General features: G+C 37.4%; 1 protein-coding gene across 3 annotated transcripts in view; it reads right to left on the bottom strand.

Annotated features, from left to right (window-relative positions):
- taok3a (TAO kinase 3a) overlaps positions 1-25,029 on the bottom strand; it is a 71,931-nt gene that overhangs the window by 29,922 nt on the left and 16,980 nt on the right. For all 3 annotated transcript variants that reach the window (XM_039658848.2, XM_039658847.2, XM_039658849.2), the window contains exons 2-3: positions 1,649-1,859; positions 306-377 (exon numbers count right to left, since the gene is read on the bottom strand). In XM_039658848.2, coding sequence (XP_039514782.1) covers positions 306-377; positions 1,649-1,783 — 207 coding nt within the window. In that variant the 5' untranslated portion in view covers positions 1,784-1,859. The remainder of the gene's footprint in view (positions 1-305; positions 378-1,648; positions 1,860-25,029) is intronic.

The raw sequence follows: 25,029 nt of genomic DNA, 5'->3' as shown, positions 1-25,029 counted from the left end.
ATCTATCCTTATAACCATCCATCCATCCATCTGTCATTTTGTCTATTCTTATAACCATCTATCTATCCATCCATCCATCCATCATAAACTTACATTGAAACAATATCGCCAAAGACACTGTCACAACAGCCACCAAAAACTACTGAATAAATAAATGTTTTGATTTTATTATCTACAAGGTCAAGGACATTATGAGAAGGTTTGCTTAACATTGAAGAACTGCTTTATGTAGAGAGTAAAACACTAACACGTTCAAATATAGAGTCAAACTATCAGAGCTGATGACAGTAGAGTTTGTCTCTCACCTCAGTGGTCTGCTTGCCATTGTAGGACATCTTCTTAATGGCCACCACCTCGTGGGAATAGGAGTTTCGGGCCTGTGGGAAACCAAAACCATTTTTATTTTTATACTATTTTTGACGTTTACTGTTTAATACTGCTTAAACCAAGCATGTAAAATATTATCAGTTTGCACTGAAGTCCAAAAACAACATAATGTGGAAAATGTAAAGGCAATACTGGCCTTAAATAATATGGTCACATACATATTGTGCATCTTTGAATAAAAAAAAGTAATATTGTGGAATATTATTACAATTGAACAAAATAAAATATTAAATAAATAAAAACTATTTTCATAATGTAAATTATTCATGTAATGGAAAACATCATTACTCCAGTCTTCATTGTCAGATGATCCTTTATCATCTGATTTTATGCTCAAGAAACATTTCTTATTTCTATCAAACAGCTGTGCTGCTGCTTATTTTTGTGAAAACTAATTTCTTTTCACCCCAAATATGTCACCTTTGCTCAATTTAATGTGCTTGCTGAATTAAAGTATTAATTTCTTAAAAAAAACAAAACAATTCTTACTGAACCTAACCTTTTAAATGTGTGTGGTAAGTCAGGAATGCCATTGTTTGTCAATTGTAATCGCCAACAGAAGTCTGTAAGGCAGACATGAGTAATCTTGGTCTTTTCTGCAACATGGGGCCAGCTGGCCCTCGCATTTAAACGGACTGAACATCTGTCTTAAGAGCAGCGTCTCCTAGTTATTCTTTCCCCTCGAGACCAGCCCTACATCTGGATGGGCAGTCCGCATGTGAGTGTGTGCACGCGAGTCAGTGTATTTGAGAAAAAGAGAGAGAATCAGAGAGAAGGGGGGGATTTGCACGACGGATTCCAGTCTTGCCACAGATTTGGAATCAAAGGCTTTATGCTATAAGTTCCCAGATTAAGAAATGCACAAGAACTTGTCATGAGGCTGCAGTTCTTGTATTTGACAAAACTGCTGCACTGTGGTGCAGTTTCCAAAATGAATTGACGGCCTCCAAGTTTAACTACAGTTAAGAACTGACTAAAGGGGTGAATAAGACAAAAAAAAAACTATTAAAAGCTATTCTGGTCTCTTACTGTTTGCCTTTCGTCTTCTACAGAACTTAGAAAAAGTGAAGAAACATTACTATAATGTAGAGAAAATAATTCAATATTTTAAAACGAGATTGAAAAGTACACTGTAGATAAAGTGGAGAGTAAAGGATTGAGATGCAAATGAGATCATCATCACATTTTCCCCTATTCTAGAAAACAGATGCAGCTGAAAAAAGAAAAGAAAAACATGTTTCCTCAACATTTCTATACTCACAAAGTACACTGCTCCGAAACTCCCATGGCCGATCTCGTGTAGATCGCAGAAGACTTCTTCCGGGTCATCTTTGAAAAAGAGGCTGGCCACATCCGGGTCTTTCACTCCTGGCTTCCGTGTGGACGACGGCATCATGAGTTAGACAGAACCTCTGATGGCGACGTGCTTCTGCTCGCCTTCATTCAGCAGGCCCGGCATTTATCTGCTTTGTCTGCGGACAGAATGGAGAGGATTAAAGATGTCAGTTCAAGTCAGGTGAGAGTCATTAGAAGAAAAAAGTGACTTAATGATTAGTTAAACCAAAAGTGAAAGTTCTGTCATCATTTATTCACCCTCACGTCATTTAAACCAGTATGACTTTTTCTTACTTGATTGTTTGAATAAAGACAAGAAAAGACACAAAAGATTGTTTTGTGTAATGATCATAGCCCAAAATGTTTTCATTTTTTAATATAGAATATTAGCATAAGTGTGGCGGACTACAGTAGTTTTGAATATTTTATAGTGTGTGTTTTTTATTATTATTATTCATTTTGGAGCTTAACTGTCCCAGTCCTCATCAACTTGCACAATATTGAGTGACCAGGATATTCATTAGAATCGTTCCTTTTGTGTTACAAAGAAGAAAATCTATGGTTTAAACTACATCAAGGTGAGTTAATGATGACAAAACACATATTGTGGTTCAAACACTTTTGTTGTGTGAACCCACAATCTTTTAGCCCATTTCAAATCCGTCGAAATCGAGACATCAATCAGAAACGATATTGAAGCAGATTTTGTAGTCTACATTACAAAGATGGATGCCGCCGTCGAACATCACTCGTTCGAATCAGCTGTATCGCGTCTGTTTTAAGCGATTTACACATTTCCTTTTTGTTAAAAACCGAGTAAAGAACAACCGCTCTGCATACGTCATCTCTTTCATCGCTCTGATTGGTTTTAGGTCTATCCGCGACATCCGTTGGTGACGCCCCTCTGGTAATGATTTGTCTATGACGTTTTTCCAGACTATGACTCAATAACAACTGAGAATGGTCTGGTTTTAACCAGGCTAGCAATCTTTAAATGATCTGTCTAGATCTTTGACTAGTAGGCTATACACCAGCTAATCACACACACAAATATTGAGGTAAACCTAAACTAAATTTAAAAAAAATATATTACTATTTTGTAAATACTAACTATTTTGTAAAAAATAATAGTGCACAGAATAGATCACACTAACAAACATACCGATACGAGTGAGTGTAGAACAATTCTGTACAATGCTAAATACCGAAATATGCCCTTCCCATCAAATCCTACATAGCTTGTAGTTCCCCGCATGTTTGAACATGCACACTTGTTTGCGATGGTAAACTGGTGTGACACAAATGTGTTTTTGTAGTGGGGGCAGCTTGGTAAGCCATTATGGGAAGACAGCTCAACGTCTGGCAGCATTGCTCATCATGCTAGCATGTACACACACACTGGCCACCTGCATGTAACACTGCCTACTAAGTCATCAGACATCTGACACACAAGCGGCCATTGACCCAGGAACAAAAGGTGCTGAAAGTACTGTGTATCCGATATAGAGACTGAACACATGGGCTAATATCCATCTGTACATTCATTATGAATATGATCAACATTACTGCCCAGCTCATGTCCTATGAATAAAACACAACCCGCATCAACAAGAACAACTCTGGAGCCACCTTCCTACAGTCAGTCAGTCTGTGTGTGTATGTATGTATGTATGTATGTGTGTGTGCATGCATGGATGGATGGGAACAGAAAGGTTTGGTGAAATCATGTGATAAGGAAAGATGTTTCTCAAGTATAGTGTGCAATTCTGAGGTTCAAACTTGCTGTTTTTTTACTAGCTCCGATCATAAACCACTTTGCGCATGCGCGAGCGGCGACCAGCAGAAGGAAAAACTCGGCGTCCTATTTGTGTTATTTTATGGTATTTCCGTGCATGTTTTATGTTTAAATTTGTTTGTGTTCTCATGACTAAGTGTGCTTAATACAAATCTATCCGTTGGGACAAATGGAGCTGATACTTTTAATCGCGTGTTGGATATTCTTGGACTTGAATCTCGTTTGTCTTGGAACTACGGCTCCGGCTTCACGGATTCATTATACCAGAGATCAGCTATTGGCTTGGAACACGCCGAGTCTACTTATTGGTCAGCACCCGCTTTTTCAACTTCCAGGCGGCATACTTCGGAGGGAAAATTGTAATTCTACATCGAGAGACAACGCAGTGAAAGTCAAGAAAAGGAAGCGGGGAAAAAAGGGAGGTGTTCGCCAACGACTACGGCGCAAACAGCTCACCCGTATTTCCCTGCCGTCAATGATTCTGGGTAACGTACAGTCATTACGGAACAAACTTGACGAGTTGCAGGGAAATGTTCGTTTTCTGCAGGATTATAGAAACAGCTGTGCTATGGCATTCACAGAATCCTGGCTTACTGAACAGGATTTGGATAATGACTTGTGTATTGATGGGTTTGGCACCCCGTTTCGCACGGACAGGAGTGCAGAAATCACAGGTAAATCCCGCGGTGGGGGTGTGTGCCTTTATGTCAACAAGCGGTACTGTACTGCGGTGACTATTCGGGAGAACATTTGTACACCCGATGTTGAGTTGTTATCAGTATCCCTTCGTCCATTTTATTTGCCACGGGAATTTCCACAAATTTTTATAACTATTGTGTACATTCACCCAAAAGCAAACAACGTCATTGCATCGAACATTGTATCTGATGTTGTTCAAGAACTTCAAAATATTTCACCAGAGGCGCCGAATTTCATTTTGGGAGATTTTAATCATGTGTCACTTAAAAAGACTCTGCCGAATTTTTACCAATACATTACATGCCAGACAAGACAATATAAGACACTTGATCTCTGTTATGGGAACATAAAGGGGGCATATAGGTCTGTACCATTGTCGGCACTTGGATCTGCCGATCATAACTGTGTGCAGCTCCTTCCTATTTATAGACCCTTATTTAAGAGAGAAAAACCTCAGATAAGAGAAGTCAAAATGTGGTCAGAAGACTCAATCGCCCGTTTGCAAGGGTGCTTTGACTGTACGGACTGGGAGGTCTTCAAAGACTCTTGTGAACATATTGATGACTTGACAGATGTTGTAAGCTCATACATAACTTTTTGCGAGGATATGATTGTGCCTACACGTAAATTTAAGGTTTTCCCAAATACCAGACCATGGATGTCAAAATCAGTTAAAACAAGTTTGCTAAATAAGAAGCTAGCCTACAAACAAGGGGATAACCTAGAAAGGATAACAGCAAGGAAAGAAGTCAGAATGGAGATCTTCAAAGCCAAACAAGTATATAAAGTTAGGTTAGAAAAAAACTTGGCAGAGAATTACTTAGGCTCTGCTTGGTCTGGTATGAAGAAAATTGCAGGAATACAGGACAATGTAAATAAGAACACTGTGTGTATTGGTGGTTTTAGATCAAATGATGACCTTTCAAATGCTCTTAATATGTTTTACGCAAGATTTGAAAGTTTTGATTTTAAAAATGAAGTAGAAGAAATTCGATGGCTGTGTAAGGATGATTCCCACATAGTCTTAGAACAGGCTGTAGTAGAGAAAATGTTTCTCTCCACTAGGGTGAATAAGAGTCCTGGTCCAGACTATATATGTGGGAGCATATTAAAGCACTGTGCAAGGCAACTAACTTCTATATTTTGTGATATTTTTAATCGGTCATTACGTGAACAAAAGGTACCTAGTCTGTGGAAAAAGTCTTTTATTATTCCAGTTCCTAAATGCAATAAGCCTAAGGTGTTAAATGATCTGAGACCAGTAGCCCTCACCTCATTGGTAATGAAATCATTTGAGAAACTGGTGAAGTCTGAGTTATTAAGTAAGACTGGACAAGCCCTCGATCCCATGCAATTTGCATATAGAGCGAACAGAAGTGTTGAGGATGCTTCACTTATGCTGTTAAATTTATTGACTAAGCATCTAGAGGGGAAAAATACCCATGCAAGACTGTTGTTCATAGACTTCTCTTCCGCTTTTAACACTATACAACCCCACATCCTAGCCAGAAGATTGTTAGAGTATTATAAGTTGAACCACAATTTAGTGGGATGGCTACTGGATTTTTTAACAAATAGAATGCAGAGGGTCAAAGTGAATGGCAGTTTTTCTGATGTACTATTTTTATCTACAGGAGCACCACAAGGTTGTGTTCTTTCGCCCTTACTATACATTTTGTATACTAATATGTGTCAAAGTGGATATGAAAATAGGATATTAGTTAAGTTTGCCGATGATACAGTGATAGTTAGTCTGCTACAAGGGGACGAGTCGGGTCATGGTCCAGTTGTGGAGGATTTTGTGACCTGGTGCGATGATTCCCATTTAAAGTTAAACACTACCAAAACGAAAGACATGATAATTGATTTTAGAACACGCACCGTTGATCACGTTACTACGATTATTAAAGGACAGACTGTGGAACAGGTGGAGAGTTTTAAATATCTGGGTACAATTATAGATTCAAAACTTTCATTTGAATCTAACTGTGACATGGTCTGTAAAAAGGGTCATCAACGTTTGAGATGCCTTAGGAAACTTGCAAAATTTCACATCGACAGACGTATGCTGAGTTTGTTTTATTTCGCTTTTATTGAATCTCTTATGTCTTTTTCCATAGTGGTGTGGTATGGAAGTCTGTCAGTGAAGAACAGAAACTCCCTAAACCAAATTGTAAGATGGGCGAGTAAAATAATTGGAGTAAATCAAAGGAACCTAGGAAATGTATACACAGATCAGCTGTATCGGAAAGCAAGTGCTGTCTTGAGTGATCAGTCGCATCCCCTAAGGAATGATTTTAAGTTACTTCCGTCTGGTCGCCGTTTTGCGGCTTTGAGATGGAAAACAAGACGATATAAGAATACTTTTGTTCCAGCCGCAATTGAATTACTAAATGATAAGAGAGTAGTTTTTAGCACTTGACAGTTAATACGGATAACGTATGTGTCAAGGCGCAGTTTGTCATGAAGTCTAGTTGTCCATTTGTTCATTTGTAGGCTACGTGAAATATTTGTATTGTATGTTTTATGTGGATGACCGAATACTTTTTTATCTGTAATACAATTTTACCTGCGGGTACGAAATAAAAACTACCTAACCTAACCTAACTTTGCTATACCAGTGCCATGACCAAAAGTGATGAAGGTCATTGCAGGCAGCACTGGACCCAGTGTCATCCTCAACCAAATTTACATTAAATCATGACTGAGGTACTTTCAATCCTCTGACCAAATGACTGAAATCTTCCTACTTCATGCCTTGGGCCATTTAATTATTGAATTAATACGGCAGAAATCAATTAGATTGCGGGTAGCAAAGCTGAAAGGCAGAAGAAGCCTAAACTGGACGTACACGTAAAGCATGTTCTGATTGTGACGGTTAAAGCTTTTAATTGGCATAAAGGTGAATCAGAGTTCACAGTCATCCAATAAAAATATACAGATTTCTGCACAATGCAGTCACAAAACCCATTCGTTCCAGAGCAATTATTGGCTTATGGAGAAAAATACTTAGCCTAAACTATAAAGAACATGAACTTTCACACTTCGTTGAGTGGAAGATAGACTATAATCTCGTAGGCTACTTTCCATGTTTGCCTGCATAGCTATTGCACAATGTCTGCTCTAGTTTGTCGGTCACTGGTGAGTTCATAATTTTACCTCCCTTAATATCTGGTCCAAAAGAACATGGTATGTGTTTGTTTATTAATCTTCTTTAAAAGTACTAGAGAGGAACCAACGTTTTGCCTCAAAGTCGTTTCTGGCTGTTTCTCTTGAAACGTATTCTTAAGGCGCTACTCTACAGGGGTTCTTAAAGGGCAAGATATACTTCAAGCTAAATCAAAGGCCTCATGTTTAATACGGTAAAGCTGCTTGATTTTAAGCAATCTATTGTATAAAGTGTTATATAAATAAAAGTGATGTGACCGGTACTAGAGTGCCGAATTACAGAGCTGGTGCAAACATATCAATTTAAAATTTTAGAGAAATTCTAAATTAATGGATTACAGTTGAACTAAACAATCATATTTTAGTCATCTGAATTGTTTTAGTTAACTAACAGCTATGGATGATAATAACAAAGTACTACAGAAACTAAATTTCTATTTTGGGGCGATTGACATTCACTTTCGGACAGTTCCAGGACGGAGGTGAAAAAAGTTAGTCTGGAGCCATGCATATAAGCCTGGTTTTCTCATTCATTATCTGCAAAGTCTTGTTTAGTGTTTAGTCTGCATTTCTGAGCAATTCCACTGTTTTTAATATCTGCCTGTGTCCAATGTGTCCCTGAGCAAGACACTTAACCCCTAGTTGCTCCAGAGGCATGCGACCTCTGACATATATAGCAATTGTAAGTTGCTTTGGATAAAACTAAGCGTCAGCTAAATGAATAAATGTTTAATGTATGTTAATGCATATAAATTTTAAAAAGTTTAATGTATTACTGACACTAAAACTCTGAAAACTTTACTTTTTTTCCTCACAAAGTAATTTTTATTTTGGGTGCACCATACAATACATACATCCATAATATATTGCATTTTTGTATTGCGATACATTGTGACATGATATATTGTTACACCCCTATCTGACACTATTTAAGATTCATCACATTTTAGACTAGTGTGATAGAATCACTTGAACACATTGCCAATGTAAACTTATATTCTCCATCTCCCACCTTATAATGCCATATAATTCTGGCAACCCCTGCAACGTTTTGCTCATACACACCAGAATGCCAGCAGGCGACATGACGCAACTATGCGTAAAGTACACATCCATTCACTATAAAGTCATCCACCTAAAACAGTAGTCCTGCCTCTGAAGGAAAGATTTAGACAGCTCAAATAACAAATTTGTACAGAATAATTAATATGTGCTTTAACAAAAATACAAGCTTTACATTTGTGCTTTTAACCCCCACAGAATCCCATGCCCCATTATTGTGAACAAGATTTAATTTTACAAACTGATGGATGGTTACTTTGCATACATTTTTATTTCAGAATGTTTTCGATATTGTTGATAAAGCTTCACTTGCATTGGACCCAAAGCATTCCTCTAATGAAGATCTATAATTTCACCAAGCCAAACACGATTGGTTAACCTGTTCCACCAGCAACAGACAGAACGATGTCTTCTAGTTGCATCATGTCTGTCTGCCTATCTGTCTGTCTCTCTCCTTTTTCTGTTTCTGTCACTTTCAAACTTACGCATCGAGTTGCCGCCTTCTACCTTCGCTTCAAACGGTGCCTCTGAACACGACAGCATTTTCCTATACGCTCATAGGCCGAGATCCAAAGACCTGCATCCAATAAGATTCCAGCAAACGGAGTCAGGAGTCCCGCTTCAGGAAAAGACCGGAGGGGGGCAGAGGAGGTGAGATGATGCAATGTGGAACCAACAGGTTGTAAGAGCCCAACAGTGAGAGTCCATCTAATAACAACACATCGATTTGGAAAGCCGGTAGGAATAACTGTAAATCTATGGCTGCATTGTGAGAGATTAGCGAGTAGGTTGAGCCAGATTAGTGGAGGGGTGAGATGGGGGGGGGAGAGAGAGAGAGAGAGACTTCATGGGTATGTATGAGAGACTTCATTAGACTGACTTTTCCTCTATATAACACCTTGTCCCACCAGGTCCCAGTGGAAAGCTATCGGCATTACTAATTTATCTGTAAATGCGCGCACATGCGTGTGTGAGGTGCAGCAAACCTTTGAATAAAACATATGTTTGACACGTGGGTGAGAGAAACACTCTAGACCTAAGTGTCTGCATACGGTCCGTGCTCTTAAACCACAGGCCTCCCACATATGGAGGAACCTCCTCGAACACGTGAAATCACACCAACACATGCCAGGACATCCAGGCACTAGGGGTGGGCTAACTGGGGTAAGATCACAAATTTAAATTTCAGACTTAAATATGAGTAATGTTGGGGAAAGTTACTTTTAAAAGAAATGGCTTACAATATTGCGTAACCGCCTAAAAAAAGTAACTCATTGCGTTTTTTAGTTACTTTTTATGGAAAGTGATTGCATGCGTTACTGTTTTTCACCTGGGCACTATTTTTGACAAATGTAAAGTCCCTTTCACACCAAAAGTGAAATGATCCAGCAGACTTACTCTCAATTTCTCTCAACACCAAATGGGAAAACAGAGTAACTTGCATTACTTATTTGAAAATGTAACTTAAATATTTTCTTTCAACTTTAAAAGTAATGCGTTACTTTACTAGTAGTTACATGAAAAATAATCTGATTTTGTAACTTGCGCTACTTGTAATGTGTTACCTCAACACAGAGTATGAGAAGCCTAATACTAAACGGTATATATATATATGACACATAATATATCAACCTCACCTACAAAGTATTACCACGTTGAGTACTTTTAAATTGCACATCCATTTAGACAAGCTTTTAACATGTAGCTTCCGTCTCGATTCAATTGCTTATTATGTACACTTATGTTTTTTATATATTGTTGTCTATTGATGTTTTTACTGGAAAGCGCCTTGTGCACCTTTTGGCTGTTGTAAGGTGCTCTAAGAATAAAATTTGATTGAATGATTGATAAGTTCTTTTAGCTGGAAATTGGAAAATATTGTTATTTATTATTTTATATTATTATATTAATTATAATAAAGTTATTGAATTATAAAATTAAAGTAATTTTATTAAATTATAATGAAATGATGATAACTTTATTAATGGACAATATGTCCTTCGATTACAATATGTACTTAAGTATTCTTAACTGTATACGTTGGAAAGTCCAAACATTTCATTGTATGTAAAATTGTACAATGGCAATAAAGAATGCTATCTATCTATCTATCCATCCATCCATCCATCCATCCATCCATCCATCCATCCATCCATCCATCCATCTATCTATCTATCCAATTTCCCCCTATTTTAATAAGACCCACTGAATTGAATACGCTCTCTTTTTATATTATTGCACTGCAAAATATGTAATTGTTTAAAGAAAGGGTATAATATAAAACTAATAATTTATAGCCAATGGTTCTAAGTATAACACAAATAAATCAACTTAATTTATTGCTATAAACATAGAAATTATAATGCATACAAATATTTAATGTAGTTTGTGAGTGTTTGGACTAAGGGACTCAAGTACATTAGCTATAATGCTTCATAGAAGCTGTTGATGTATATAACAGTAGAGCATGTGCTAACAACGCAAAGGTCATGGGTTTGATTCTCAAGGAGTGCATGGACTGATAAAAATACATGAGGCCAAGGCACTCAGGAATGTAGAATAAAATGTAAAAAGCCTTTCATTATTCATGGCTATAACATTAACATATGTGAATGTTATTAATAGCAATGTTATAGCCATGAATAAATAAAGGTTTCAGATTTTTATAGCCTTGACCTCATGTTTTTTGCAAGTTGTACTAGCCAAAGAGCACATTAGCACTTTATACCCAGTAGAACTCTTTACATCTTGTGTACTATGTTAAAAATATATACCTTGAAATCCCTGGGACAGAATCTGTCTGGTAAATAATCAAACATTATCAAATAAAATATTATTATAATACTAACATATTAGCTAAAATATTTTTTTTTAACAAAGAATTTACACAAGGAGCCCTGGGATCCAGCCACATTTCAAGAGGAAAAACGTAAACTTCTGTTTTTCTATCCAATGTATTTCACTAAAAATAAAAATGAACAGGGGTGCCATTTGAGCAATACAACTTCTACAAGTTTCTACAAAATCACCAAATTTGGAGTGAAAGTAGAACACCTCATGACTAGTAGAATTTGTGATCAAATATTCAGTTAAGAAGCCAAAAAAAAAAATAAAAAATTGGTGGTGCAAACAAAGTGTCAACTACTGATCGACATGTATACTTAATCATCATAAATTTGTGTTAAGGTGAAAAAGACAAGTGCAAAATTTATATAACGATATGACGAGTCAAAACGAAAAGTCAAAAGTTGTGACGCTGTGTGTGTGCGTATAACAACGTGCATGCCGTATAAGAGAGAGGCCGATGTTTTATTCATTTCTCTGATGACTGTGCGTCAGGAGACGGAGGTCTTTGATGTGAGTTGTAAGCAGCAGTGCACAGATCAGTTCTTCAGTCGAATCCTTTAATCAGCACTAACATGAGCTGTGCAGTCATCAGTCACTCATTCATCACCACAGATGAATAAATAACAGTCACATCATTAGATTCAGATATTAATATTTACTTATGCTACAGACACACATAAAAGAAAAACCTATGTATGTGTTAAATTCTAATTACAAAGGTACTACATTGATGACGCCTGCATATTTTTAAATATTTAAAGGATAATTAGCATGGAAAACAGAATTTTTATTGCTCTTTTAAAACAAATGAGTTGATATATGTTTCCCAAAATAGGGTTCATGAAAACAAGGGTTTATGAGCTGATGAAAAGTTTATAATTAATTAAATCGTTAAACAAATTAAATATACAATTTAAAAAAAAGAATCAAAATTACACTAAATAAAAAAAAATGAAGAATGAAAGGATGAAATATTGTATTTGTTTACTTGCATGTTATGTGAACATTAACCGACATCAGAGAAATGTGAACACGCAAAGTGTTAAATTATAGAAATATTAACTTAAACTCAAAGGGTTCTTCGTGTAAATAGTTGAGGTCAAAAAGATTCATCTGACTAAAAAAGTTTGGGAATCCCTGACATCAATTTGCAAAACCAAATATTTTCAAAACGGATTAGTCTGTAACTCGTCTGAATGACCAATCAACTAGTGGGTCCATTCACACCAAAGAAGATAACGATAAAGATTTAATTCTAGAGTCCACAGCACAACTATAACGGTAACAGCAGAGAGAAACGAGATCGTTGGAATCACTTTCAGAACATTTTTTTACAGCTGATTGATAGCCAATCAGAATCCATCCTGCATTAAAGATCTTGAGCATTTAAAGAGTCAAGACAACAACCGCAACGCCATTAGTGTAAACAGAACGATATCGTGTGTTGAGTGTTGGTGTGGAACTAATATAGATATTGTTACAGTTATCTTTATAGCTGTCCTTCTTTATGTGAACGGACCATCCGCATCTAGAGATCTACTTGTTGAATCCCAAAACGACGGCTTCCAGTGTCACAGTTATGGACAGACGGTAATTAATTGAATCTGTAATCGAAGCAACTTTTAAACATCAAAAAAGTAAATATTTAAATAAGCGTAAAAAAGGTGTTTTTTTATTAACCACAGTTGACCCTAAGCACATTAAGCACAGTTGACCCTACTGATGAAACCTTATTGAACCGCATTATAAACTACAACATTAATTTGATGTTAACTATTTAAAAATGTTGTCTACATTCACGCATAAATTGAATATTTATGACATACTCTATTTTGTTGGCATATTCAATATACATAATATGCATTTTATTCTTGGCAATATAAAATTAAAAAGCATAATTTAATGTGCTTTTTATTTGGCCATTGAGTTTCCTAAAGACAATGAAAGTCAAAGGTCACCAGTGATTTTCAATGCATGGACAAAAAAAAAATAAATAAATTCTTCCACAAAAATAAAGAAAAGTACAGTCCTGGAACAACATTTTTCATTTTGGTGTGAACTTACCCTTTAATTGTAAAAAATAAATAAAAAATTATTCACAGAAATAAATTGCCGCTTTTGTGTAAGTTACTGTCTAATATTAAAAGAGGAATGTTCGACGGGCGTAAAAAGTAAACAGAATACTGCTACTTTAAATGTAAATGAAATAAGACATGTAGAAAATATTCAATTGATTAACAACAGATATATTTTGGCAGCTCATAATTAGGAAACTGAAGAGTGAATAAGATAAGAGAGGTGCATAACAGGAGCATTTCAGAGCTGAGAGAGATAGAGGAAGTAAAGGAATAGAGAGAGAGAGAGAGAGATAGAGAGAGAAAAGAGGGTCAAAAAACAACCTCCTCTACATTTCCCAGGGCACCCCTCATGTTCACATCCTCACTCACTCTCTCAGCTGCTTTTTTCCTCTGTGTTTGTGTGACTCAGCAGACAGTGTTGCTCATGGCTGACCAGGGGTGGGGGAGAGATAGAACGAGAGAGATGGGGAGAAAGAGAAAGAAAAAGAGAAAGAGAAAGAGAGAGAAGGGCCGTGGGAGAAAGACTGAGAGAGATCTGGAGCAGGCCAAGACTAGAAAAAGCTGGCTTCTCCTGCCTGACTGCTTTAATTCAGTATGATCGGCTGCTTCCCCACATAGACGACTCTATTTCTGCTTCATGCAGCACGCAGGGCCGGGCGGCTCGTTCTAAACGCACGCTTGCAGAGAGTGTTAGAGGAAGTGAGAGAGGTGGAAAGAGAGAGAGACCTTTAAACAAAGTGACAGATGTTGATGGTCTGGGCTAAGTGTGTCTTATGCCGCTCATGATGAACAGAAATAATGGATGTCAAAAACAATTAATTTGAACATGCAGTGGGACACAAGCAGAGTTTTCAACGAGCACAGTACACAATGAAATGCTGCTGCAATTAACAAAAAAAAAAAGCAAAAGTTGTCTGACTGGCTCTGTCTTTAGAATACTTAGTGGCCGATATAAAAAGCAAAAATAATAAAATAAAAATTTGCATTATTCATGACGCTTGTTATTAATTTTATATTGCCAACAAAATGAATATTCTAAATAGCCAGCAACAAGTCTCTCATCCATATTCAATATATTCCCCAAAAAATAAAAGAGTAATTCTTAATTATTTAACATGTCATATCCTTATCCTCTCTCATCTCTCGTCACCATCAAAAAGCTGCTCGTTTTTCTTCTGATAAGATTTGATACTGACAGTGTGAACAAGTTCATGTAGCCTCAGAGAAGAACACAAGGAGGAATTGAGTCGTGCAGTTTGCAGAATGATTCACTCCTTACTATGAAAAGCTTTTAAAAATCATAAAAAGAAGTCTCTAGGTAGGAGGCTTTTGGTAGCACAGAGTTCAGGCATGGCACAAATTCTACCTGGGAAAGTATTTAAGGTCAATGACAGAAAAAAAAAAAAACCTCCAGGGAGAGATGTTACAGTGGATCGAAACATGAGGCAGAGGTTACTTGATATTTACAGCAGGTTTTTTGCAGTACAACCTTTATTTTATGTTTGTAGTTATGCATGTATACATATTAGTGGCAAAACCAAGAGCAGAGTGTGTTGAGACCAAAGCAAGACCAAGACTTTGAGGGGTTAAGAGCAACCCTAGACCAAGACCTTAGCACTCCTCAAAGAAATAAATAAATAAAAAAAATCAGAAAGATCCACATTTACTGCGTGGGAAATGTAGTATTATAATAATAAGACTCTACATAGAGCTGTTACTAATCAAAAGAAATCACCAACAAAATTAGTCTTTGCACAGCGGAGGTGGTACAGAAATTGCATCTACCACCAGTAGCTGGCAGCAAATCACTTAATGAGTAAGTCATTGAATCATTTACTCAACCATTTCGTTCAAAGTAGCGGATTCGTTCAGCGATGAAACGCCGTGTTTTGCTCGGAAATGCAGAACAGTTCTTCTGTGCATTTGTTTGGAACTCTTTCCATTGCCAAAAACGTATTTAAACGTAATTAAAATAGTGTCTGTCTAAAATGTAATAACTTTGTTTATTGAACATTTGTATAAAATCACATTTCTACAATACTTTGTTAAATAAGTAGCATCATGATCGCCTCTGCAATTGCGATATTATATACATCACAAATAAGAATAGTATGTGGTCACAATAAAATCAATTTTGAACAGCTAATAATATGCAGTTAGAGATTCATTTTGACACAGAAGCCATGATAACGAGTAATAATGTGCATCTGCGAGTATGTTTACAGTTGTAGTTTAGGCCCCCGGGTCGCTGCTTCATGCCCTGAGAGATAAGATAACAATTTCAGCAACATGTGAGAGAAAATAAAGGGTGTTATGCTTGACTAACCAGAGGAGAACACATTCATTTTTTTAATTAAAAGTACATTATAATATAGACATGGGTTGCAGGGCTTTTTATATAACCCAAGAAGAACATGACCAAAATCAATAAGAGTAAAAAAGAATCAGGATCCTGCTTTTGTTAACAAAAATCGAGGAAAAACTATCATCATTAGGCATTAAACTCATATCTGTTTCACCAATGGAGCACAACATGAGATTTGAGCTCTTTTACAATGTAACTAACTAAAATAAATAATTAAATAGAAATATAATAATAATCTTTTCTTATTATTATATAGTAGTTTTGGGGTCAGTGTTTTTTTAAAAAAAACTATTACTTTTGGTCAAATTAATCGGCCCTTTATGAATAAATGAGACTGTAAAGATATTTATGATGTTACAAAATATTTCTATTAAAAAACAAACGCTTTTGAAAGACTCCTTAAAAAATGGATCACAGTTTCTAAAAAAAAATGTTTTCAACATTGATAATGGTTAGAAATGAGCAAAATCAACATAGAATGATTTCTGAAGGCTCATGTGACTGAAGACTGGAGTAATGATGCTGAAAATTCAGTGGAAACCAGTTATTTTGAATGGTAGTAATATTTAAAAAAAAAAAAATACTACTGTTTTAATGCATCTTTGATCATATATATATAAAATTTTATAATTCAATTAAATATCCAGCTTTTCCATGACCACAATGGGAACTAAACAAAGCTAAATTAAGCGAACCAGATGCAGTGGGAATGTGTCATGGAGAACTGAGCCAGGCCTGTACATGACAGAGCAGATAGCTGATAGCATTTCAGTTTCCATTACCCCAGCGGCTTCAGAATGAACCAGTTAGGAATTCCCAGCGAAGGGAATTCGACAACGGATTTTACGATTTCTTTGCCAATCTACTACGCCGCCGCCACACACAAAAACCAGCCCAAGTGCGCGTGCTCTTCCTTCCTGCCCCACTTTCATCTCGTTTCACGAGAAAGCCATCATTAAACAGCATTTAATGTTGCCAAAACTGCCTTTTCATTTAGAGTCACGATGGAAAAAAAAGGCTGAGCAGCATCTGCATAACACAACCACACAAACCCGAACAGATGAGGAGAGAGGGAGAGAGAGAGAGAATTAATTCCTTTAATGTAATATAGGTCAAAGGCACTGGGCCGCAGCAGAATGAGGAGTCATTCAGTACGGTCGAGCTGATGAGGAACATGGGTAAGGAAACATAGAGCTGATAGCCTGGCTGTGGCTAACGGAGGTCAAATGGAAGGTTTCTTTGGGGATTGAGGGGGGAATGGGGTTTGTAACCACGACAAAATCCAACCCATTCAATCCAAAATTCATCCCACAGCCTTTGGTAGCTCAGCAAATGAAAAAAAACGCCTGATAGCATGGATGTCCCACCTCGACGAGACCGGATAGTAAATGTGAAGGACAATATTTAAGGACATGATCAGTCGGTCCGGTTTCTGTTCTTGTGTTGAACAGCATGACTACACTTCATTCACGATTGGGGGGGTTAGGGAGACACAGCCCAAGGCTAATGCTAGCCCAGATTTCCATTAACCCGTAATCTGGATATGCCGAAACCAAAAAGAGATGAGTTTACAGTGTCCCCTCACTCACCTGTGCTAGAGATGTTACAAGTCAGCTGGTTGTAATGAGTTGCATGGATCAGATTAACAATTTATGGCGTCTATTTTCACTCTATGACTTTTCTGATGTGCGTGAACTCGAAGGGAATCGTTCACCCAGAAATTAAAAAATGTTATCATATTGATATCATTTGCACACCCGCATGTTGTCCTCATCACCTTTCACTTTGATGGAAAACTTGGGCATACCGTTGAAGATCTGCTTTTAACGTTTCATGGAAAAAGGGAGGAAAAAAAATAGGGCTAGAATGCCATGAAGAGTAAATGATGACATCTTTCTGGGTGAACAATTAATATGTATGAATATGCGATTTCAGTTTATATATGGTACCTCTCACCTAGTTACACAAATAAATAGTCTACATCGTTGAGTACGTTTAACGGGGAATGTGGGTGTTTTGTTGATATGATAGTGAGCAAAAAAATAAATAAAAAAATAGCAGCGGTGGAATGTAACAAAGTACAAATACTTTGTTACTTTACTTAAGTACATTTTTCACGTATCTTTACTTTACTTAAGTAGAATAAATAGCGCATACTTTTTACTTTTACTTCATTACATTTTGCAGCAATTATTCTACTTTCTACTCCACTACATTTCTACAACTTCTGTTACATTTTCATTACATTTTCTGATCAGTTTTTCCCCTGCCAAAACGTAATCTGACCGTCCGTTCGTTGCACGTTTGTCTCACCAGTGACGTTTGCTCGCCATAGATACATCAATATAAATCATAAATGTGTCTCGCACGCAGTGTGTTTATCGTGCAATTAATACGCGAAAATTTGTTTTTACATACATAGGAAACACACCGTGTGTAATATACGTTTGGTTAGGATTATGGCAAAATTATGGCATAAATTAATCGCGTTTACTGCCAAACATAGTTATTAACATATAGTAAGGATAAGCATGGTGTATATTGCCTAATTGCAAGCTTTTTTTCAGAAATGGTGACAACAATTTTTTCCATCATTATTGAACATCATTATATGAGTATTAGGTTGAATGAGTTAAATGTTTTAAATGTTGAGAATTAAATGTTTTATTAATCATTAGAAAATAGTCATTAAGAGAATCAATTGTTATGCAAGTACTTTTACTTTTAATACTTAAAGTACATTTAAAATCAGGTACTTTTTACTTAAAGGAGCAATGTGTGACTTTTAGCGACATCTAGTGGTTCGGTTGCGAGTTTGCACCAGGTTTGCACTAATGGCTCCGCCCACTGCTCACCCCTCCCTTTCGAAGAAGCTACGGTTGCTAAAACGGGACAAACATCTCGTCGGCTGAGACAGCAGAGAATAGCCAGAGTAAGCCAAGAGTGTGTAACATTGTCACTGTTTCTGTACCACAGTCCATTATAAACCACATCATGGATACTGTTTACAAAGCCATAGTAGTCAGGTGAGGATCAAGGGTTTTAATATATAATTTAATATAATAATATTAATCAGCTGATTGTCTCACAAACGTAACCAGCAGCACATTTATCCCCACATACTGTAGCAAACCCATAATACATCGAGGGAGCAGCTATATATTTTTTCTAACAGGGTAGTAATAGTTTAGCTGGCTAATATGAGCTGTTACTGTGGCTGAGCTGGGACGCGTCCGCATCGCACGAGTCCAAAGGTCGGAAGTGCGCGCGCTGTTACAATCATGTCATCTTCGCATCCCATAGACACTATTTACTACACACAATAGGCTTTTTTCTCTGATTTTGAAAACTCTTCGTGATCGACTTTAGTGATCTAAAAGTCTCTATCGACGGGTTAGTGATTCCTGTAACGTACTGTTTTACGGTCAATGACATGAATACTAATCATCAGCTGTCTCACGAACGTAACAGCACATCTATCCCCAACATAACAAACCCATAACACAGCGAGGGAGAACTAAGTTACATGAAACAATCCTAACTACATATTTTACACCACTCACAAGGGAAAAGTCACTACTCACGGAGTGTAAGGCTAGCTTCCAGCTTTCCGCTACTTCTCTTTCAAGGTAGTGATGAAACGCGTTCTGTAGCGCTGTTTGTTCGCGTTCGGCTACGGTAGGAATATGACGTCACAACATGGCGACCTTCATAGAAGGGGATTCCCGCGGTTATGGAGCTATAAATGTCTCATTCTAAGGTAATAAAAACATTACGGTTAAATAAGTAAGTTCTTTATACACCACTGAAAACATAGTTATGGATGTCATATTGCATTTCTGTTAATAAATACTCAACTTTGTTACACATTGCACCTTTAAGTATAGTTGTCATTGTGTTACTTCTACTTTTACTAAAGTAAATATTTATCTTATTTGTACTTTTACTTAAGTACTGAGATTCAGTACTTCCTCCACCACTGAAAAATAGTAGTAGATGTGCTTCTAGGCACATCCAGAAAAAAGATTGATCAAAATATAAGCCATTTTCAGTCATCCGTTCGATAAAAGTCTTCATATTATGCCCAAAGACATGTAACACGCTCTTTTAACAAACAAACCAAATCAGAGTACTGTATCTCTGTAGCTTTGGTCCTACACGCTGAAGCTAACAGGCCTGAAACACAGCCACCTCACTCTGCCTCTGGCCTTCCTTTAGGTGTCAGCTGATATCTAATCTGATATTCTGGCAGTTCATGTTCCTGTTAAACACCATCAGCAAGGGCCCGATTGACTGAGTAGACATGGAAAGACTAACCAAAGTATTTGTTTGAATGTCTACACTCTGCTATGTGTTTTCACTGTCGTTAGCAATGATTGGACATTAAAACTCCATTCAGCCAATCACAGACACTTAAATGTACATTTACAACTCTATTTTATATAAAAGGTTCATTCAAAAGGTTCAACCAACGTTTTTTTTAGCGTATAAAACACGAAACAGGAAAGCATGACCACTACAGATGGGAATTTTAAGGAATGTAACCACTCCGAGTCAATCCACTTAATCTGATTAATGATTTAATTAAGTAGTGGTGTGGGGTTCTGGATGGCATGGTGGCTTAGTGGGTAGCACTGTCGCCTCACTGCAAGAATGTTACCGGTTCGACCCAAGACGTGTTGATAATTGACCATATGTGTGAGTGTTTGTGAGAGAGAGAGAGTCCCAAGCCTTGTAATGAGTAGGGTTTGGTAAAGACCTGGCAACCTACCCTGGAAAAACAGTGGCAAGAAAATTCAAGGACAATCTCTCACGTCTCACCAAGATTCGGATACGACTGAAAAGGTTAATGAGAGAGAGTGTGTGAGGAGTGTTTTAACATGTTGTTGTTCCTGCATCGGTGGAAGAACTCACGACGTTCAAGGACTGTTAATGAAACCAATAAAAATAATAAAAATCATTCGGTTTCAGAAACTAGTACTGATCCTGAATAAGAATCAGCTTTCAAATCAACTAAATTTCAGAAACTTCCCCTTTTGAAATTGTGTATTCTTCTGTAAACGTCACAATTGTGAACGTCATAAGTAATATGCAAAGTATATCCTGTGTTTATTGCATTGCGTTTATCATGTGACCTTGAAACTGATGTTTACATAGAAAACAATAAAATGTAATACAAGACAATAAAATATTGAATCACCAAAGTTCACTTGTCTAACACGCTAAACATTTTAAAGCACATTAGGTCACAGTTTGTTTCTTGGCTACGTGTCATTTAGTCTTTCACTGAAAAAGAAAGAGATTGTGAGAGAATTATCTGCGTCTGTACAGCATCTCTATGTAATAACGAAGTTGTGAATTTGATTTAAAAAACAGTGAAGTTATCACCTCGTTGCTGAGAAATATTGTGTTGCTTTCAGCAGAGAAGTGGTTTTTACATGAGATTGAAAACCAGTTTCTATGAACAATTTCTGTGCAATCTCTTACCTATAAAGTTTCTAATAAAAGAAGCTGTGAGTTTTAGTGTTAAAAAGCTATCTTTGTATGCAAACGTGCCGCCCTCGCCCTCAGGTATATGAGTTTAGACGTGTTCAGATGTCCAAATATCGGATATGTACCTTAGTGGCTCAGAAAAAATGCGGGGGAAAAATTGGATCTAGTGTGGATTTTTTGTATTTACACGTGTGCAATAAATTCCAATCTGCGAGTAAAAAACAAAACACAAGTCATGTTTTGGGGGCAGTAAAGAATCTTTTTCATAACAACATTGACGTTTGGTGTAATCTCGGTTCATCTCAGGATTGATCTTTATTTTCTCTGACAGTTCGATCTCCCTACAGCTACAAAGTTGGCAATTTCACAGCACATTGATTTCAGCCATACACAAGCATGCACCCAGCCCATGCTTACTCAAACACACAACATCATGCACTGCAGAAGGAATACAAACTACAATGTGACACTCACAACAGCCTGAAAGAACCTGTTATGGAGGACAGAGCGGGAGACAAGTCACTTGACGTCCTATAGCCCAATTCATACACGTACTCAAAGCTCTCCGACTGTTGTTCTGGTACACCTGAGTCAAGTCTCAAGTGTGCATGTAAAATACATCTACAACTGAACACAGGCACTGCAAGAGGTACAAAAATAAAACTCCCACTGGAACAAACAAACACAAATTAACTAACTAGTGCTTCAGATGGGCACTATAGTGGCTAACTCACAAAATAACAACCTACAGCATGGTTATATCTCACAAGAGGACAACTAACCAACAAACATTTTAACATGAAGCATACAGTAGCATAGTACCTACCTATTAGGGATGCCCTAAACAGTCGACAAAACGTTAGTCGACGAGAAGAGGCTTAAGTCGACAAAATTTTAATTAGTTTGAAAAAGATGACAAGCAACCTCAAACATGACATTTAAAACACTGAAGTAGTAGTCTAAAGCATAGCCACTTTACATAGCCGCATGCCCTAATGTTAGTTAGTTACTTAGGGAGAGTATATCCCATTTTCATTTTATATAGAATAATTTTTGTCAATTTCAGACATGAATGCGACAAATTGGTAGCCTAACTTCGTCATAAGCCACTTTCCGACCGGAGGGACTTTTGCAGTTCCTAAAACCTAACGTTCCTATAACCCTTTTTTTCTCGTGTTCCGACCGGACTAAATTGGGGATTTTTTAGTTCCTCAGACCGTAGTTCCTATAACTCTTTCAGTGCCAAGTCTAGAGCGAGGACTTTTTTAGTTCCCTTTCCCTAGGTCTACGTTGATTGGTTCAACTTATAAGTCACGCCCACTGTCAACACGGAACAACGAAACTTGTAGCGCGCTGTCTGCCATACGCTGTGTGTTTTTGCAAAACATTGCAACGAGGATTAAGACACACATAACGCATTCAACCAGCTAATTGCTAATGCTAGCTAAACTTACCCGTCGTTTTGTTTGCCTCCTGCGCTCTGCTCTTTTATTTTCTTCCATCATATTACTTAATATCATATTACGCTGGAGCCTTCGTCTTCTGTGTTTCTCTTTAACTTACAGAACTCTCAAGCATAATCTTTAAACGCCGCCGTTTGTTCTCCGTTAGTCCCGGCAAGGCAGAACAAGAACATTGCAATAATAGCCTCCTCCATGCTGGTTTGTTGTTGTTGTATGTGGCCGCGCTACGTCTAGTGATAAAGACCGTCACCGTGCTTGCGAACGCAAGCAGCAAAACCGAGTTTGGGGGAGAGTAGTTATTAGAACTCTTTAGAAGTGGACAGTTCCTATAACTAAGTTCCTGTAACTACTTGGTCGGAAAGCGGCTATACTCATATTCTGGTCAAAATATGAGTCTGAGACCGCTCCGTAGGGTTTTGATTATGAGGCGTGTCTTAACCGAACCAGGAAAAAAAACAACCTCTGCACTCAATTGGATAGTCGGACAGACCTACAACCAATCAGAGCAACGCAGTAAGTCAAATACTTTGCATAGCATAGTTGTCAACAAAAGAACTTACTTATTTTAGAAGTAAAATAACGAGTGTTGCTTCTTTCACTTGGTCCTTCATGAGTGCGACCAAAGAAGAAACCACAACGACCACATGCTTTTTATTACGCCCCATCTTCTTAACTTAGCGACCGTCAGAGCCAGCTGATAAGTTACACTTTTGCCAAATATCTTTCCGATCGACAAATGCCTCGATTACAGTTTTCTGTTTGTCTATTAAAATGAATGCGCTGTCGATTAATTTTAAAAACAGACGCGACAGCGGGATCTATACATCTCAATTATCCAGCTGCAGTCATCTCTGAGGGAAACCAGTTTAGCACTCTTTGATAACGTGATGATTACGTCCCTGCAGGCCATCTGTCCATCATCGTATAAAGCCCGCCCTGGCAATCTGATTGGCCCGATCATTTTTTGCCTGATCATAATTACTCATCAATGGATCGAGTCCAGACCGAACTTCCCGACCAAAAAATGTTGTGGGCGGAGTTCGGGCTGGCATCCAGGCTAACAAATTGGTGAATAAATCCAATTTCCAATACAAAATCTAAAAGACCACATATAGTTTTGGAAATTCAAGAGCCAGTATAACACAACTCAATATTTTTTATGCCTAATATTTGAATTTGTAAAAAAGAACAACTTTTTTTTCCGGTTTAAATGTCAACCACCCTACTACAGTAGGCTAGAAGTAGCATCAAAGAGGAACATGAGAGATTGACCTTAAATTGTCTCTCGAATTTACCTGACACTGAGGCTTTATTTGTACTTCTGTTTTAGCCAAAACAGCTGATGATGACAGAGTGAAATATGATTTAAGACAAGCACATGATCACATACTGTACTACTGGGTGTGGATTTGAGTGATTTGGTGATCACCACAGGAGGTGAATCAAGTCTCTAACATCTGTTCACACACACAAATGTACCCCACACACTCCTGCACCTACATATGAGCACAACGGTTTCTGTCTTTCAACCTCACACAGGAAATCAGCTAGAATAATGCTCACTTCCCTGCCCTCCCCCTTCCAACCACACACTCCAAATACTTACATTACAACTATACATTTAAAAAAAACACATGAAAACACACAATGATTTTCTCTTGAAACATATGCAGATATGCACACACACACACACACAACTGCCATGCTCTAGATTCAAAGAAGAGCTGCCCTAAACCCAACAGGATTTTCCAATCAGAGAGAGCAGAGAGATTAATGCTTTAGTCAAACACACACACACACACACACTCAAGTGCTGCTGCTTCTCCGGCACAAAACACAAACCACCGGCTTTTTACACCATCAAATATTTAGACTCTAAAGAGTATGAATTAAAGCCACACAGAGTGAGCGCTCCAAGGGACCACACAGTCATACCTCTAAAAACATTAGCGTTCCCTTTGTTGTCCTTTTATGAGTTCCAGTGTCTTCATTTCCCCATTCGCAGACACTATAAAACTTACAAATGAGTATTATTGTGTGTACATGCATGTGAGAGCGTGTACAATCGACGAGGAACCAAGCCGGCTATCTGGAGTCTCATCAGCTGGAGATGATGATGATGTCATCGGGCCCTGGAAGTCTCTGGGGATTTGGAACTCATTTGCATAATTTCGTGCAGGAGTCTTTAAGAGTAGCTGACCTAAAATAGAGCTACTATATTCACTCACTTCTCACACACACACAGCTAAAACCCTTTACATATATAGGAGTTTTTAATAACTTGTCACACTCATACGGTCTCATAATTATGATATCTCTAATAAATATGATATAAAG

Source organism: Pimephales promelas, chromosome 4, assembly GCF_988280905.1.
Source record: "Pimephales promelas chromosome 4, fPimPro1.hap1.1, whole genome shotgun sequence".
NCBI classification, from domain to species: domain Eukaryota; kingdom Metazoa; phylum Chordata; class Actinopteri; order Cypriniformes; family Leuciscidae; genus Pimephales; species Pimephales promelas.
Note: the sequence above shows the minus strand (reverse complement) of the source record. Positions and strands in the feature narration are given on the sequence as shown.